Source organism: Salmo salar, chromosome ssa25 (assembly GCF_905237065.1).
Source record: "Salmo salar chromosome ssa25, Ssal_v3.1, whole genome shotgun sequence".
NCBI classification, from domain to species: domain Eukaryota; kingdom Metazoa; phylum Chordata; class Actinopteri; order Salmoniformes; family Salmonidae; genus Salmo; species Salmo salar.
The window spans coordinates 25279459-25298467 of record NC_059466.1 but is presented as its reverse complement, the minus strand read 5'-3'; the positions used below and the strand labels follow the sequence as shown (position 1 = coordinate 25298467).

The 19009-nt window shown below is 44.0% G+C and overlaps 1 protein-coding gene across 2 annotated transcripts in view; it reads right to left on the bottom strand.

Moving 5' to 3' along the window:
• Positions 1–16189, bottom strand: part of LOC106586446 (receptor tyrosine-protein kinase erbB-4) — a 478367-nt gene extending 462178 nt beyond the window's left edge. For both annotated transcript variants that reach the window (XM_014173739.2, XM_014173740.2), the window contains exon 1: positions 15804–16189. In XM_014173739.2, coding sequence (XP_014029214.2) covers positions 15804–15885 — 82 coding nt within the window. In that variant the 5' untranslated portion in view covers positions 15886–16189. The remainder of the gene's footprint in view (positions 1–15803) is intronic.
• Between the last annotated feature and the right edge of the window lie 2820 nt (positions 16190–19009).

Here is a 19009-nt window from a genome sequence, read left to right as displayed (position 1 = left end):
TACCTGTCCCACTGTCTCTACCTGTCTCTACCTGTCACACTGTCTCTACCTGTCTCTACCTGTCACACTGTCTCTACCGGTCCCACGGTATCTACCTGTCTCTACCTGTCCCACTGTCTCTACCTGTCTATACCTGTCCTACTGTCTCTACCTGTCACACTGTCTCTACCTGTCCCACTGTCTCTACCTGTCACACTGTCTCTACCTGTCCCACTGTCTCTACCTGTCACACGGTCTCTACTTGTCTTGACCTGTCCCACTGTCGCTACCTGTCCCACTGTCTCTACCTGTCTCACTGCCTCTACCTGTCCCACTGTCTCGAACCTGTCCCACTGTCTCTACCTGTCTCTACCTGTCACACTGTCTCTACCTGTCCCACTGTCGCTACCTGTCTCTACCTGTCACACTGTCTTTACCTGTTCCACTGTCTCGACCTGTCTCTACCTGTCCCACTGTCTCTACCTGTCTCACTGCCTCTACCTGTCCCACTGTCTCTACCTGTCTCTACCTGTCCTACTGTCTCTACCTGTCACACTGTCTCTACCTGTCGCTACCTGTCTCTACCTGTCACACTGTCTTTACCTGTCCCACTGTCTCGACCTGTCTCTACCTGTCCCACTGTCTCTACCTGTCACACTCTCTACTTATGTCTGAGCCCCCAGAACACACAGGGGTAGATACTGTTTCTACCTTTGCCACTGCTCACAGAGCACACTGAGCAGCTACTGCCCAGGAGGACATAGAGTTTGTGTATAGGTAGAGGAACATAGTTATAGAAAACTAAGAGCTGTGAGTTGTGACTGCACTCTAATTTGAAGTAACGTGGCTGTTGCACAGACACCTTATCCTGTCTGTAACACATTGGGGCTGTTCACACAGACACCTTATCCTGTCTGTAACACATTGGGGCTGTTGCACAGACACCTTATCCTGTCTGTAACACATTGGGGCTGTTCACACAGACACCTAATCTATCTGTAACACATTGGGGCTGTTGCACAGACACCTTATCCTGTCTGTAACACATTGGGGCTGTTCGGACAGACACCTTTTCCTGTCTGTAACACATTGGGGCTGTTCACACAGACACCTTATTCTGTCTGTAACACATTGGGGCTGTTGCACAGACACCTTATCCTGTCTGTAACACATTGGGGCTGTTGCACAGACACCTTATCCTGTCTGTAACACATTGGGGCTGTTCACACAGACACCTTATCCTGTCTGTAACACATTGGGGTTGTTGCACAGACACCTTATTCTGTCTGTAACACATTGGGGCTGTTGCACAGACACCTTATTCTGTCTGTAACACATTGGGGCTGTTCGCACAGACCCCTTATCCTGTCTGTAACACATTGGGGCTGTTCACACAGACACCTTATCCTGACTGTAACACATTGGGGCTGTTCACACAGACACCTTATTCTGTCTGTAACACATTGGGGCTGTTCGCACAGACACACATTGGGGCTTCATGGTTAAAGACATGCTCTGCTACTTTGGCAACTAAGAAAGTCTTTTTTAAACCTCCCGCTTTGGGCTGGATGTGTCAATGTGTAGTTCAGACATGCATAATCTATGAGCAGAATCACTGTCTTACCTCAATTAGCTATGAAATCCATAGTTTGAAAGCGACTGCTTTCTTGAAGCTGTCCCGCACCATTTCCCCTACATTTCCCCCAACGTGGGCTAGCCCCTAGCAATTTGTGTTCTATCCTATTTAGCTTCAGTGCCTCACGTTTGAGTGACAGCTATTAAGAGGCCTGCCCAGCGTTATCCAATGAGGTTGCAGAGCGGGCCCAATGGCTTAGTGGACACAGCAGATATATAGAGAGAGAGAGAGCAATGACGTGGTGCACATACCTGCACATATCTGACGTAGTAAGCTGTTTTCAGAGACCACTTTTGGCTCGTGAGTGCTACTTTCAAAATTACTAATTTAACAGCGTCCTTGGTCTGCCCCCAAATGAACCCAGGCATGTTGGACCTGAATCAATCAATCACCCCATGCCATCCACGAAAAGCAGGGAGAGACAAGCAGCAGAAAGAGAGGGAGGATGGATATGGGAGTTGATAAGGAGAGGATAGAAGAGATGAGAAAAGAAAAGAAAAAAATAGAAAAGAAGAGACTAGAAGAGACCACATGAATTTCACATGTGAAGTGTTCCAAAAACACATGTTTACATGTGATCACATAAAGTTATTGTGATAATGTGAAGTTATTGTGATAATGTGAAGTTATTGTGATAACATGTGACAACATGTAAAGCAATGTGATAACATGTGAAGTTAATGTGATAATGTGACAACATGTAAAACAATGTGATAACATGTGAAGTTATTGTGACAACATGTAAAGCAATGTGATAACATGTGAAGTTAATGTGATAATGTGACAACATGTAAAGCAATGTGATAACATGTGAAGTTAATGTGATAATGTGACAACATGTAAAGCAATGTGATAACATGTGAAGCTAATGTGATAATGTGACAACATGTAAAACAACGTGATAACATGTGAAGTGTTCCAAAAACACATTTTCACATGATTTCACATGTAAAATGAATGTGAAATCTTGTTTTCCCACATGTGAAATCATGTGTTTTTTCTGTAAGGGGAAGAGAAGGGAAGAGAACAGAACAGAAGAGTAGACAGGCAGTGTGTGTCTGTCTTATCAGTATATGGCTGTCCTGTCCTGTGTCCTGTGTTAGGATGAAGTGTCCCTGTCACCGTCCCAGCTCTCCCCCAGGGCCAGGCTTGATTAATGTGTCGTCCAGCAGCTGTGATAGTGGCCAAACTCTCCTGGGGACCAACCAGCCTCACCCATGTCCCTTTCACACCTGTCTGTCTGTCCCTGCTAAAAACCCCTAGCCTGCCGGAACGCCTGGTTTTGCGTGGCAAATGGCACCCTATTTCCTATATAGTGCACTACTTTTAGTGAGAGCCCTATGGGCCCTGATCAAACGTAGTGCACTATATAGGGAATAGGGTGTCAATTGGGACACAGAGTGAGTCTCTCCTCTCCATACAGCTAAAATGAAACACTTTCCCCATTAAAATCTCCCTCTTTCTCCTCTCCTTCCATCTTTCTCCCTCTCCCTCTCTCTCTCGCGCTCTCTCGCTCTCTTTCACCCTCTCCTTCTCTCACCCCCCTCTCGCACTCTTTTTCTCACTCACTGCTACAAACGATCTTACATCATCATGGTGTTCACCTTGCTAGGGGGGATAATGTCTCTTAGCAGGAGAGGAGCGATAGAACGAAGGAGTGGGGGGCACATAAACAGCTTGAACCTCAGCATGACACCCCTGTCTGTTTGCAATGGGCACGTGTGTGTGTGTGTGTGTGTGTGTGTGTGTGTGTGTGTGTGTGTGTGTGTGTGTGTGTGTGTGTGTGTGTGTGTGTGTGTGTGTGTGTGTGTGTGTGTGTGTGTGTGTGTGTCCATGGCCACTGTGGGCAGCTGCAGCAGTCGGTGTGATAAAGTACCAGTGTCTCAGGTAAACGACCAGTAACAGCAGGGGTAGCAGGCAGTTGACTTTGGGCCTGGGCTGCCTCTTTGTCATCCTCCACTCACTAACTCATTGTTTCTTTCCACCACTTCCCTTACCTAGTCACTATCTTGCTGTTTAAGAGTCATGATTATGACCTTTTTCATATCAATCAAACCAATTCATTTTGCTAATCTCAGTTCCAGGACAAAGGAATTGCACATAAGTTCTGAAATAATTCTAAGAGTATAATTACTATGCAATTACAGACTCATACACGTCCTGAACATGAACCACTTCATGACATTAAAGTGACCAGACACATCATCTAAATGACGTAAATGTAAATGTAATCTTATCTATCTTAGCTTTGCCAATTGTTGGGTTTATATCATAGCAAGCTGTCCATATAGATGACCATGTTTCTGTTGCTTACACCTAACCAGGCTGTTTTCTCTTCTCTGAACAAAGGTACTTTCCCTGCACCTTGCATCATCATCATCATCATCACCATCCACACACACAGACACACAGAGACACACACACACCTCCAGCCAAGCAGCCAGCTCAGCCACCCAGCCAAGGTCAATTGCCTTTCCCCTCCTCATTCTGTGCTTAATGTACCTTTACACCCAGGCAGGGATAGAGGGCTGCACTATTTCTGCTCTGCTGCAAGGTGACTGCTTGGTGCTTACACACACACACACACACACACACACACACACACACACACACACACACACACACACACACACACACACACACACACACACACACACACACACACACACACACACACACACACACACACACCGGAGCCACAGTCGGGTGACAGTCAGGCCCCGCTGGCTGCGGAGGCTGGCACAGAGTGTTTTGTGCGTGTGTGTGTGTGTGTGTGTGTGTGTGTGTGTGTGTGTGTGTGTGTGTGTGTGTGTGTGTGTGTGTGTGTGTGTGTGTGTGTGTGTGTGTGTGTGTGTGTGTGTAGCAGAGGCTGGCTGTGCTGGCACACAGTGACACAGAGCGACACAAGGTTCACAGCCCTCTAAACTCAGGGCCATGGGAGATGCTGAACAATAGAGCTGTTGACTACGCATGCTATTTCTGTCACTGCATGCCACTCAGACTCTCTGAGCAATCACTCCGTCTCCCTGACTTTCAAGCACTCTCTCTCTGCACGAACACTCTGTTTCCCTGACTTTCTCTCTCTCTAACTCTCTGTCTCTGAGCGAACACTCTGTTTCCCTGACTTTCTCTCTCTCTAACACTCTGTCTCTGAGCGAACACTCCGTTTCCCTGACTTTCTCTCTCTCTAACTCTCTCTCTGCACGAACACTCCGTTTCCCTGACTTTCTCTCTCTCTCTTTCTCTGAGCGAACACTCTGTTTCCCTGACTTTCTCTCTCTCTCTCTCTCTCTCTGCACGAACACTCTGTTTCCCTGACTTTCTCTCTCTAACTCTCTGTCTCTGAGCGAACACTCTGTTTCCCTGACTTTCTCTCTCTCTAACTCTCTTTCTCTGAGCGAACACTCCGTTTCCCTGACTTTCTCTCTCTCTAACTCTCTGTCTCTGAGCGAACACTCCGTTTCCCTGACTTTCTCTCTCTCTCTTTCTCTGAGCGAACACTCTGTTTCCCTGACTTTCTCTCTCTCTCTCTCTCTCTCTCTCTTTCTCTGAGCGAACACTCTGTTTCCCTGACTTTCTCTTTCTCTCTCTCTGAGCGATCACTCCATTTCCCTGACTTTCTCTCTCTCTCTCTTTCTCTCTGAGCGATTACTCAGTTTCCATGACTTTCTCTCTCTCCTTCACCCCATCTCTCTCTCTTTCTCGGTTCCTCTCTCCCTCTCTCACACTCTCTCTCTCTTCACTTTCTCCTTTACCTTATCTCACTCTCTCATCCTCTATTTCTCTACCCTCCCTTCCCTCATTTATCTTCCTCTCTTTCTCTCATTCTATTAGTCTGCATCCCATTCCCTCTAGAATCTCTGAAATCACTTTCAATCCCTCCCTTTATCATCCTCTCTCTCTCACCTCCCTCTGTGTAAATTCCCACACTCCCTGATGCCTCCTTACAGCTTCCACGACTGACTGCAAACTCATTTATTACAGGTCACAAACGCAAGTGGTTCATTTAAAGGGACGCATCGCCCCAAAACCCTGAAGCACAATGAATAATCTACCTGCAGAAAAAGAGCACAAACACAACTCAGAGAGAGAGAGAGAGAGAGAGAGAGAGAGAGAGAGAGAGAGAGACATCGAGATAGAGAGAGAGAGAGACCACGAATACAAATTCCATCTAGACACCATTGCCCTAGAGCACACAAAAAATACTTGAATCAGTTAAAGAACCCACTGCCCTTTATGGTTGTGAGGTCTGGGGTCCACTCACCACCCAATAATTCACAAAATGGGACAAACACCAAATTGAGACTAGGCATACAGAATTCTGCAAAAATATCCTCGGTGTACAACGTTAAACACCAAATAATGCATGCAGAGCAGAATTAGGCCGATACCCGCTAATTATCAAAATCCAGAAAATAGCTGTTCAATTCTACAACCACCTAAAAGGAAGCGTTTCCCAAACCTTCCATAACAAAGCCATCACCTACAGAGAGATGAACCTGGAGAAGAGCAAGCTGGTCCTGGGTCTCTGTTCATAAACACAAACAGACCCCACAGCGCTTCAGAACAGCAACACAGTTAGACCCAACCAAATCATGAGAAAACAAAAAGATAATTACTTGACACATTGGAAATAATTTATTTTAAAAAACCTGAGAAAACTAGAATGCTATTTGGCCCATAACAGAATACCTGACCACTGTGACTGACCCAAAATGAAGGAAATCTTTAACTATGCACAGACTCAGTGAGCATAGTCTTGGTTTTGAGACAGACCTGGCTCTCAAGAGAAGACAGGCTATGTGCACACTGCCCACATAATTAGGTGGAAACTGAGCTGCACTTCCTAACCTCCTGCAAAATGTATGACCATTTTAGAGACACCTATTTCCATCAGATTACATAGACCCACAAAGAATCTGAAAACAAATCCAATTTTGATAAACTCCCATATCTATTGGGTGAAATACCACAGTGTGCCATCACAGCAGCAAGATTTGTGACCAGTGAAGAACAAACACCATTGTAAATACAACCTATATTTTTGTTTATTTATTTTCCCTTTTGTACTTTAACTATTTGCACATCATTACAACACTGTATATAGACATAATATGACATTTGAAATGTCTTTATTATTTTGGAACTTCTGTGAGTGTAATGTTCACTGTTAATTTCTTTTTGTTTATTTCACTTTTGTTTATTATCTATTTCACTTGCTTTGGCAATGTAAACATATGTTTTCCATAACAATGAAGCCCCTTAAATTGAAAATGCAATTGAGAGAGGGAGAGAGAGAGAGAGAACAAAAGAAAGAAAGAAAAAATGAAAGAAAGAAAGAGAGAGAGTTTAAAAGAGAGAGAGTTAAAGAGAGGGAGTTAGAGAGAGAGAGAGAGAGAGAGAGGGAGAGGGGGGGGCGAGTGAGAGAGATAGAGAAAGAGAGAGTTAGAGAGAGAGAGAAAATTTGAGAAAGAGAGAGTGAGAAAGAGCGAAAGAAAGAGAAGAATAGAGAGGAGAGACACAAACAAAAAGCATTTTAATATGTTAGGTTTTCTCTGTTTGGCTGTGCCTGCTGATACATTAAAAGCAGCTTTATCTTAACTGACCGTGCAGAATTACACATCGTTGCCTTGTTGTTCTACTTATTCATGCACACACAAATCGGCTAAATCAAGATTAAGCTTTAAGTGAGCGTTCCAGCTGTCCTGAAGCAGTCAATATCACTCAAAGCCCCTGCTGTAATTACATTGTAAACGCAGATTAGCTATGAATATTTTAAACAGGGATTACTGAAAGAGAAAAAGAAAGAAGAGAGAAAGAAAAAAACAAGAGAGAAATTTGCCCTTTAGCGCCCCCGCAACACGAAACACATGAAACACTCTTCAGAAGGTGGAGCGGAGCGTGAGCTGCTTCCATGGTTGGGTTTGCCAACCTATTATTATTCTTTGATTTGTTCCCCACTATTATTAAGGAGCCAAGGAAGAGGAGAGGGAGGGAGAGTGGGAGAGAGAAAAGAAAAAGTAGAGAATAAAACAAATCACCCTGACTTGTCAGACACTTCAGAGGGAATAACAAGGTTGAGAGAGACCAGAAATTATAAAGGCAACAATTATCTGAACATTTAACTCTAAACATTGTGGTAATGAGTGCGTCTTAGAGGAGATTAGCCATATTTCCATTGTCATTCTAATTATTTCCTCTTTTGTGAAGCGCACAGAGAAAACAAAGGATAGAAGCGTGTGGGAAGTACTGTATAGACGAGTGCAACAGTCATAGAAAGAGAAAGAGGGAAAAGACTGTGGATTACCAGAGTTGATGCTGTCAATCCCCATTGAGGCTTCATCCCTCTGTCTCCTCCCCCACCCCTCTGTCTCCTCCCCTCTCCCCCCTGGTCCTCCCTCCTTCCAGCCCTACTGTCAGTTTAAACCTTCACAACACACTCGTCGAAAGGCCATTCACTCCGCCAACCCTCCTAACTGACAGACAGTCTCTCAGCCTCTGGCACACACACACACACACACACACACACACACACACACACACACACACACACACACACACACACACACACACACACACACACACACACACACACACACACACACACACACACACACACACTAGATGGATGCATTTGGAAGGATCTAGACATCTGTATTTTTCCTGCTCATTTGAATAAATCTCTGTTGAAAGATGGGTCATAACACTAAATGTACTGAACATGTCATAGACACAGAAAGACAGAGAGAAGACGATGTTTACCAGTGCAAAGCAGAGCAGTGTGATGCAATGCAGGCCTGCTAGCTACCGGTATGGGCTAAGCACTAATTGGCAGTTCCTGTACTGTACATGAGATCTGATTTATTCAGCTGCTATACTCTATGTCTGTAAGCCAGTGTACTGTAAGGGGCACTTTCCCAAAAAATCCCAGGTTTTCCAGAAGAGGAGGGATTAATAAACAGAAAATATCAAATCCTCCAGCCAGGATTTCTGGGAAACCTTTTTTTTGGCAATCCTAGTACTGTATGACAGCGGTCATAAATAGTACCGAGATAAAGCCTGTAGGATATAGGATGTGTCAGTGCTGTATGTATGTAGGATGTGACAGTACTGCTGGCTTCTCTCAGTGGGAGGGCTTCCCCCATAATAGAATAGACATCCTAATTAAAACAAGAAGAATTGATTCCACCACCGAGACCAAATCCTATTAGAAATCCATCTTGGCAAACATGTGCTGATGTCATTTACATTTTCCCTCAAATCATTATTCTCTGTAAAAAGAAAAGGATCATGATACTTGACTTGAGAAACACACACAGGCATGAAAACGTGCGTGCACACACACACACACACACGCACGCACGCACGCACACACACACACACACACACACAAACACACAAACACACAAACACAACCACACACACACACACACACAGATTCAGAAAAGGGGAAAGAGCATCCCTAGCACCCTTGGGCAGTATTCTTGGCTTTCAGCCCATACTCAGACACCCTGCAGTTAGTGTAAATTGTAATTCCTACACAAAGCCAGCTGGCACACTAAGACTGGCCATGTTGTGAGCATGTACCGGGGTAAATAATGAATAAAAACAAGATTTACTTTCAAAGAGAGGAGAGTGGAACTACTGAGACCATAGATAGAGCATTATGAAAAAGAACAGGAGCGAGAGAGAGAGAGAGAGAGATAAAGATAAACAGAGACAAAAAGACTGCGAAAGAGGGGAACTCACAAGGCCTAATCAGAAGCACAGTAGTCTATTTGTCTCATGTAGCAGATTAAGCCGTAATCACACATACATGATTTGCAATCTCATGTGCAGCAGTAGACCTAGGCCACATGTGATGAATTACCAACGTGATGAATTACCAACATGTGATGAATTACCAACATGTGATGAATCACAGTCCAAACAAAGCGCTGTGGACCTCGGGCTTGGTTGGTGCTCATAATTCTATTAAGAAATGATCATTCTCTGCCCCTCCTTGTGCGTCTAGCGACTGCACACACAATATATGAGTGTATATGGGGATCCAAAGATCAGCTAGGCTACTGTATGTATGTCCTCTCTCTCTCGCTTGTCAACACTTACTGTATCTAATACTGGAAAAACAACCAACAAACATTATATCTATGCCCTATCATCCCCCCCCCCTTTATAAGCCACCATAGTCACACACACACACACACACACACACACACACACACACACACACACACACACACACACACACACACACACACACACACACACAACACACACACACACAAATGTATCCTGGTGTCACTGTTCTTACTGTTCTCTTCAGCTCTTCAGTTGTTTTGTGTATTGCATGTTCCTCATCTGATTAAGACACTTAACTCAGGGGGCAGAGAGCAGCTAGCGCAGAGCGCCTCACGAGCGCCTCTGCTTTCACTGAGCAGCCCGCTAGTCTGTTTTCACTGAGCAGCCCGCTAGTCTGCTTTCACTGAGCAGCCCGCTAGTCTGCTTTCACTGAGCAGCCCGCTAGTCTGCTTTCACTGAGCAGCCCGCTAGTCTGCTTTCACTGAGCAGCCCGCTAGTCTGCCTTCGCTAGCGCAGAGCGCCTCACGAGCACCTCTGCTTTCACTGAGCAGCCAGCTAGTCTGCTTTCACTGAGCAGCCCGCTAGTCTGTTTTCACTGAGCAGCCCGCTAGTCTGCTTTCACTGAGCAGCCCGCTAGTCTGCTTTCACTGAGCAGCCCGCTAGTCTGCTTTCACTGAGCAGCCCGCTAGTCTGCTTTCACTGAGCAGCCCGCTAGTCTGCCTTCACTGAGCAGCCCGCTAGTCTGCCTTCACTGGGCTACAGAGGGGATCGCCTGGAAATCAAAGCTCACTATTCTTCCAGCTGAGTGCCAGAGACACAGAGGTCACATCATCTTTATAGCCAAAGATTTTAGAGGAATGAATAAGAGGGTCTTTGTGTGACGGTGGTGTATTGCCGTGTGGGCAGAAAATGACACCATTCTTTTTTGCTTTGATAGAAAGAAATGGAGGGGAGCACATGTAATACAAGTGACGTAGCTGAGAAACTGTGAAAGCCACAAGCCAAATACATTCCCATTCTCTGCTGTCCAGACTCCCTGTTTGAGTCAGTCAGACCATGTAAACATTTAGATGTACTGTGAACTCAAGATTGGCGTAATAAGAAAAAACATCCAAATATCACACAATCAACTTGTCCTTGTCATTTCATCTACTGTAGTCTCTGTTTGTGGGGATACTCAGCGTAAAAGGGACTGCTCATATGGTTTATCAACATTGCTACTTGGTTGTAAATTGGTGATATGGTCCCTAAGACCCAATGTCAGAATATTGACACTATGTGAACCAAAGACATCTTAATGCCAGACATTAAAACATGAAAACTTGAAATTACCTTCATGTAGTGTCCTTAATGTACATTAATTACAATTATATAGCTTTTCAAACATAGTACAACCAAAATTACCGGGGGATATAGGCCTAGGCAAACATAAAATATGAATCATGAAAAATGATCAAAACATCCAAGACGAGACTGCGTCCCATTTCCCTTGATAAAGCTCCAAATTAAATTGGAGTTTTTTTTGTAATTCAATAAATATTAATAGGACTCAGACGCCATACATTTTTACCTACTTCAATGGAAATTTCCCTTCTTTCAAAGCAAGCAAAAACAAACAGCATCTGAAGGGAGCAAAAAGGGCAAACACAGTGTGTGTCTGAAATGGCAACCGGAGCTGATCTCTTACAAGTAGGCCTACAATGTTGACAATAAGTCATATATTAAAACAACTTCATGGAAATATGATTGCAACTATTTAGGCCTACCTTTTTACTCATTAATTTGTTAAAGAAAATTATAGGCCTTTGGGTCCCCAGGACCAGGATTGAGAACTACTGGTCAATGGCATGAAGGCCAGAGCCTCCTCATAGCAGCCTGTGATTGGTCTGCGTCAGCACGTGGTCCTGTGTGAAGACAAATGTAGTAGTCAGAATGGATCACTATTTCATTCAATAGCCTGTCTCCATTTGTAGCAAAAATGATTTAAAAGAATTCACTATGAGGATCGAACTTGATCATAATAAACACATTTTAGAGCCCAAAACGTCCGTCTAAAAAACATTTGAGGCTGTTCTGGCGATCCTAATTTATATAGGCTTTCTAGGGCAGACTGGGGCTTTTGGCACCACTAGGTTGCTATGCAGTAGAGACCGTCAGAGCTTGTGACTTCACGCTCCAAACCGGATACTGGGGAAATGATTGTGACAGAAAAATGGAGGTGAGTGCCATGTTTAACTGTGTTGTGGCGCATTCCCACCTGTTGATTGGTTGATTTCCATGACGAAATGCATCATGGATAAAGGTATTTCAACCCTAACTTTCTGACGCGGGCATTTGGCCTGACAGAGTACAGTCATATTATGAGGCCTGGTCAAGTCTGTGCTTGTCAGTAACGTTGCTCTTCATCCTGTTTGTTGTTTTGTAAATACTGTGAGTAGGTTAGACCTATGTTTGGCACCTTGAAATTCCCACCTTGCAAATAAAAGCCTTCACGATGGACTACCTGCCTACCTCACATCACCATATACCCTAAATGGGATACTTTTGACAAGAGCCCTACCTCTATTGAGTACCGTTTCGGATGCGGCCAAGCAAATCTGGAGAGTGTAACCACCCTCTGTAAAGTGTGTTATGCCAGAGGTGCAGCTGTGGGACATCGGGACACCCAGAGGCACACATGACAAAGGTGAAGTCAAGTGCTGAGTCAAGCCTCTCCCTCTCGCCTGTCCCTCCTGCCTGTCCCTGCTGCCTGTCCCTCTCGCCTGTCCCTGTCGCCTGTCCCTCCTTCCTGTCCCTCTCGCCTCTCCCTCTCGCCTGTCCCTCTCACCTCTCCCTCTCACCTGTCCCTCTTGCCTGTCCCTCCTGCCTGTCTTTCTTGCCTGTCCCTCTCGCCTGTCCCTCCTGCCTGTCCCTCTCGCCTGTCCCTCCTGCCTGTCCCTCCTGCCTGTCCCTCCTGGCTGTCCCTCTCGCCTGTCCCTCTCGCCTCTCCCTCTCGCCTGTCCCTCCTGCCTGTCCCTCCTGCCTGTCCCTCCTGCCTGTCCCTCCTGCCTGTCCCTCTTGCCTGTCCCTCCTGCCTGTCCCTCTTGCCTCTCCCTCTGGCCTGTCCCTCCTGCCTGTCCCTCCTGCCTGTCCCTCTCGCCTGTCCCTCTCGCCTCTCCCTCTCGCCTGCCCTCATGCCTGTCCCTCTTGCCTGTCCCTCCTGCCTGTCCCTCTCGCCTGTCCCTCCTGCCTGTCCCTCTTGCCTCTCCCTCTCGCCTGTCCCTCCTGCCTGTCCCTCTCGCCTGTCCCTCCCGCCTGTCCCTCTTGCCTCTCCCTCTCGCCTGTCCCTCTCGCCTGTCCCTCTCGCCTCTCCCTCTCGCCTCTCCCTCCTGCCTGTCCCTCTTGCCTCTCCCTCCTGCCTGTCCCTCCTGCCAGTATCTCTCGCCTCTCCCTCTCACCTGTCCATCTCGCCTGTCCGACTGGCCTCTACCTCTCGCCTCTACCTCTTGCCTGTCCCTCTTGCCTGTCCCTCTTGCCTGTCCAACACAGGCAAGGCCTACTCCTACTGCACACACACACAGACTGGACACATACGCATGCAAACTGAATAGACAATGACTCACACATAGTGGTAGGCTATCTACTGATTGAATTGTTACCGTATAAAAAAATATTGTCTCCAGCCTTGAGAGACAATATTTGGGTTTCATTTCTGGGATCATGATCCTGATGTTTCTCCTTCTCTGTGTCCCATCTTCTCTTTGAGGGGACATAATCCAAAGTAAGCCGATTAACACTGATATTTGTATTCTTCCACCACCATGCAACCATTTTATGTTAACTTCTAAATGTCACAGTACTGCTTGATTTAAATCCACAGCCCACTGCAACTTGACAGGATAGACATATCTTCTTTATGTCAGGCAGGATGTTGGATTTATTTGACTGAGACTGAACTGCATAAGAATACGGCATTATGGATAACAATGCTCTCAGCAAACTGCAACAGCTGAAGCATCACATATATAGAAGTGCATTTGCCATAGGCCTACAACCGCTTTCCAATACAGAAAATATATTAATCAATCCTGAGGACTCCCGAGTGGCGCAGCGGTCTAAGGCACTGCATCTCAGTGCTAGAGGTGTCACTACAGACACCCTGGTTCGATTCCAGGCTGTATCACAACAGGCCATGATTGGGAGTGCACAATTGGCCCAGTGTCTTTCAGGTATGGCCAGTGTAAGACATCATTGTAAATAAGAATTTGCCTGGTAAAATAAATAAAACACTATAATATATCGTTTGGAGTCGAGGCGCGCTAGCCAAAAATACTACACATGTTGTTTACAACATTTGATTGTTATAATTGGTCTAATGTTCTAATAATTACTCACGTGAAAGATACCATCTAGGGCTTATCAACTAAACGGGTCTTATCGGGAATGCAACGGACGGTTTATTTCTTCCCTTCTCTTTGTTTAGTAGACAATTCACACAAGGTCTTGTCGCCCTGGGGCAGTGCGGGTGCGCTGTATTGCACCTTTAGCTCTGAACAAACCGCATGCAGGTTGCATAGAATGTGAGGCGCGCGGAACAGAGTGGTGCTATGGTGGATTGGTTACTTAGAATATGTGATTCGATATTAAACGAGAGTTGAAAAGACCAGCTGCTGTGTATATGCTACCTACTGGACAGAGACAGAAACCCTACACCCAGTGCACTTGCTGAAGGGGATGAACACCTGCCAAATACTGTATGTTATACAACATAACAACCTCTTTGTTTTTAAAGAGTGTATAAATCAGTCATAGTAGATATTGATCGGAAAAACCACTCTGAAATATCGGGTGTGTTTGTGTGTGTGTGTGCGTGCGTCTGTGTATGCGTGTGTGTTGCGTGTGTGTGTGTGGGTGTGTATCAGCGCGCGCTCTCAGTCCCTTCCCTGGCGCAGAGCGGAGAGCGTTTCTCTCCGGTTCATACTATAGACTACCACCATGTGTAAAGGTGCACTGCTCCAAGCACGGCGCACCAATGTGGGCGATGTGTTAAAAATCGGATCATAGTCAAATGTATATAGTATTGTACGTTTGAAACGAGGCATAACCTCGTTAGAACAGCACTCAACTTGCCTACTTGCTTTACTATAGGCTAGGCTATATTATACTATTATGCCTAAAACTAGTCTACTACTAACTGGTAATAATACTAGGCTAATAATAATAAAGACTAGGCTAATATTAGTATAATAATAATAATAATAATAGCCGGCGATTGTTATTACCTATGGGTATAAAGTTAATAGATAGGTTTATTCAGAGAACAAATGTGCCCTTTCAAAGTGACAAAAGTACCTGCGACTTGTAAACCAAACCAACAAAACACGATTTTTATTTACCGGAATCGAATGTTGTCTGAGAAAACAAACACACACAGACGGACGGACCAATGCCCACTACCCACTCTCACAGTGAGACAGACGACGCGAGATGAGAATAAAGCAGGAGCCAGGAGGCTATGGTGGACTTGGTCTCAGTCTCAGTGATGTCCACTGTTTGTCCAAGCCAAGGGACACGTGTGTCGGTGATTTAATGCTCCTTATTCTCCCAAAAAATGAAGAGTGCCGCTCTCTGTCTAGGCTTGTACTCGAGGCTGAGAGCAGAAACATGTTGTCCGTTGAGATTCCTCTAATTTCGTTAGAGAGAAATACATAAGGAATTCAGAAATTCTACACGAGCCAAACACACGTCACTCTTTCATTTCGGATGGTTTGTCATTGTGGCAATAGAATAACCTAGTAGCCTAGCTACTATATACTGATATTTCTCAATACGACCTCTTTAAATTAGAGGAGACGTGTATGTGCTACTTTAGGCTACTCTTCAATGTTCTTAGATAGAGCCAGGGTGATTTTAAAGCAGATATGAACGAAAATCAACATAGTGGGTATAGATAATTTGAAGGACAACCCAGAGTTTGTAAACAAAACGGCCAAATGTGTGGGGACTGTTGGAAGAGGCATACAACACACCACTTGTTCAGTGCGCAGCGCGCAGACAGTTGTGACAAGAGTAGCCACAAACCTCCTGCGCTGTGCACCAGCCAGCCAGACACCGAACTGTCACTCACCTGCTTGTGAAGAGATCCTCCGAAACAGCGCAGAAGTGAGCAGAAAGCCCAAGCAACACAGAACCGATGCAAGTAGCTTCATTTTCAGGGGTTCGCAGTAACTCCTTTGATTCACATGTCCAGAAACAAAATCCCTTTCGGCTTGACAAATATGAAAATGTAGAAGCTTGTGTCAGTTTGCGGTTAAGTTATTGATTCGAGTTAGTAGTAGGCTAATTAGTCCAACTCGGTCTTCTTCTTCTCCTTGTCTGGTTTATGCCTAGTGAATAAATGTGAATAAAAGTTCAAACCGATAGAAGGTAGCGTATGTTCCAAGGTAGCGCTTTGATATGGCTTGTCAAAAATAGTAAAGCAATGCTCATGCCATTCATTACTCTCGGAGTTGGATACGGTACTAAGCGACTGCGTACTGTCTAGAGACACACCCCCTTGCAATTCTGTCTCCTCCCACAGTCAACAGGATTGGTCGAAGTTAGCGCTGATTGATTTAAGCCCTCCTCCTAGAACCAGGGATTTTTAATGTTGCCAAAATCCTTGAATTTGTTGCGTTGGTCCCTTGAAATTTACTAAATCTACAAAATAATATTGCTTGTCAAAATGATGCGTTATATGCCTACCTGTTTTGGGAGACCTAAATGTAAGCATAATAGGCTACTCTAGCATTTATTCTTGCCACTTAAAATGTATTTAAATTGTAGACTATCGTTACATTTCTAGAGACATGTCTAAATGGGTCTGGAACGAACAGGACCACGAACAGCTTCTACCCCTAAGCCATATAAGACTGCAAAATAGCTAGTTAAAGATGCACTATGCAGAATTCGCTCCGCAATTTCAAGGTGGTTTAAATGATAAAAACTGGCCTAATTTCAGTTTATGTGACACAACAAGCAACTATAAGGTAGATAATCATTGTACCGTTTAAACCGCTGTGAAATATATTTTCCATAACCATGCTATGTTGTTGTCTTAGGTCTCTATGTAGTTTTGTGGTGTCTCTTGTCATGATGTGTGTTTTGTCCTATATTTTTATTTTTAATCCCAATCCCTGTCCCCGCAGGAGGCCTTTTGATTTTGGTAGGCTCATTGTAAACACGAATTTGTTCTTAACTGACTTGTCTAGTTAAATGAAGGTAAAATAAAACAAAATAAAGAATTTAAATATTGTATTTTCTGCTGTTTGAAGCTGGTGTGTAAAACCAAAAGTAAAAGATTCCAAAACGAAATTTAAGACCAGGAAGCACAGTAATAGAACCTATCTACTGCTTGTTAGACTAGCTTTCAATGAGAATGACAGATCTATAACTAACATTTTTATGTGAATTTGGTTGGGTTGCCTAAAAATTTACATTATTGGAGCTTTAAATAGCTACCTGGACTATCTGCAATGTCCCTTTTCACACTAACTGTGTTTGACTCATCACAGACTGTACACTGCTGCTACTGTTTACTATCTGTCACCTTATTCCTAGTTATATGTACAGTATACTGTATACCTACCTCCATTACCTTGTATCCTTGCACATGGACTCAGTACTGACACCCGTTGTATATAGCCAGGTTATCATTACTCATTGTGTATCTACTTTTACTTTAATTATTACGTATTTTAATTTTCTATTATTTATCTATTTTCTTTTTCTCTGCAATTTTGGGAAGGGACGTATCTAAGCTTTTCACTGTTAGTCCACACCTGTTGTTTATGAAGCATGTGACTAATACAATATGATTTGAGTCAACAGGCATTCCTGTTTTTAATGGCCTGCCCATAATTTTTATACATGACCCTGAGAATAATGGGATGTTAATTGATTAACTCAGGAACCACACCTGTGTGGAAGCACCTGCTTTCAATATACTTCGTATCCCTCATTTAACTCAAGTGTTTCCATTATTTTGGCAGTTACCTGTATTTCCATGTTGAAGCCAGTAAAAACAACTAGATCGGCTAGGCTACATGTACATTATTTAATAAACTATCTTCAATGGATAGGAAAACATCCATGGCTCCAGGGAAGAGCCATTAGGCCTACAGTGTGCACACATTGCTCTATGCTCAGGGAACGAGAGATTTATGATATTCTGCTTCTGACCCGATCCTATTTAGAAATATTGTTGTTGTTAAAAAAAACGGATTGATTGTTAGTCCACACCTGATGTTTACGAAGCATGTGATGAATACAATTTGATTTGACACATAATAACATAATGAGGGCAGGTTATAGGGCAGGTTATAATCTTAGAGTAGGCCTATGTGTTGTCTAGAATTAAACAGAATACATTTTTATTCAACTTTGACTTTTGAACTTAAAAACAAACAAATTGCATCTTAAGTTGGAGTGACCGGATAGAATGTAAATGTTGTGTGTCCACATCAGAACATGAGAATGACCTACCTCTCAATTACACACTCTCTCTCTCTCTCTCTCTCTCTCTCTCTCTCTCTCTCTCTCTCTCTCTCTCTCTCTCTCTCTCTCTCTCTCTCTCTCACCTCAAGAGAGGGGAGAACACCCTCTGAGCTGTAATATGCCAAAACATCTGGTCTGAAAAGCAAATTTTCTTATGTTTGGCACACATAGGGCGTGCATGAACACACACACACACACACAAGCACACACACACACACTCGCAGGCGCATGCACGTACACATACACACGCTCACTTTTAAGCAGTGTTGTAGGCCTAGTGTAGCCTAAAAGCTTTCTGAACCTTTTGCATGTTGTTTGCCCTTAATACAACTGTATTAAGAATATTAAAGTGTTAAAGTGAACTGTAGAATCAAGGTAAATGAAAAGGTAGACTGAATTTAAACTTATTTAAACAAATAACATGGTGAAGAACCACGGAGAAGGAGATGAAGGACTGTGGCCTGTCATGGAAAGCCATCCTGAAAAAAAGCAGAAGATCGACAGCAAGGTCACGCTCTCATGGATGCCTTATGATCCAAATAGGAACAAAGAGGATTAAGTAATGTGTTATTGCAGGGTTTGTTATTGCATGAAATGTTATGTCAACTAACACTATATTATTGCTTATATTATCATGTTATAGAGAAGCATTACATTTTATGGCTAGCATAGTCTTTTTAGCATTGGCCTATAATGATGAATGTCATATATACACTACAGTTCTACTACATTTTTTTGTCCATTAAAATAACATCAAATTGATCAGAAATACAGTGTCGACATTGTTAATGTTGTAAT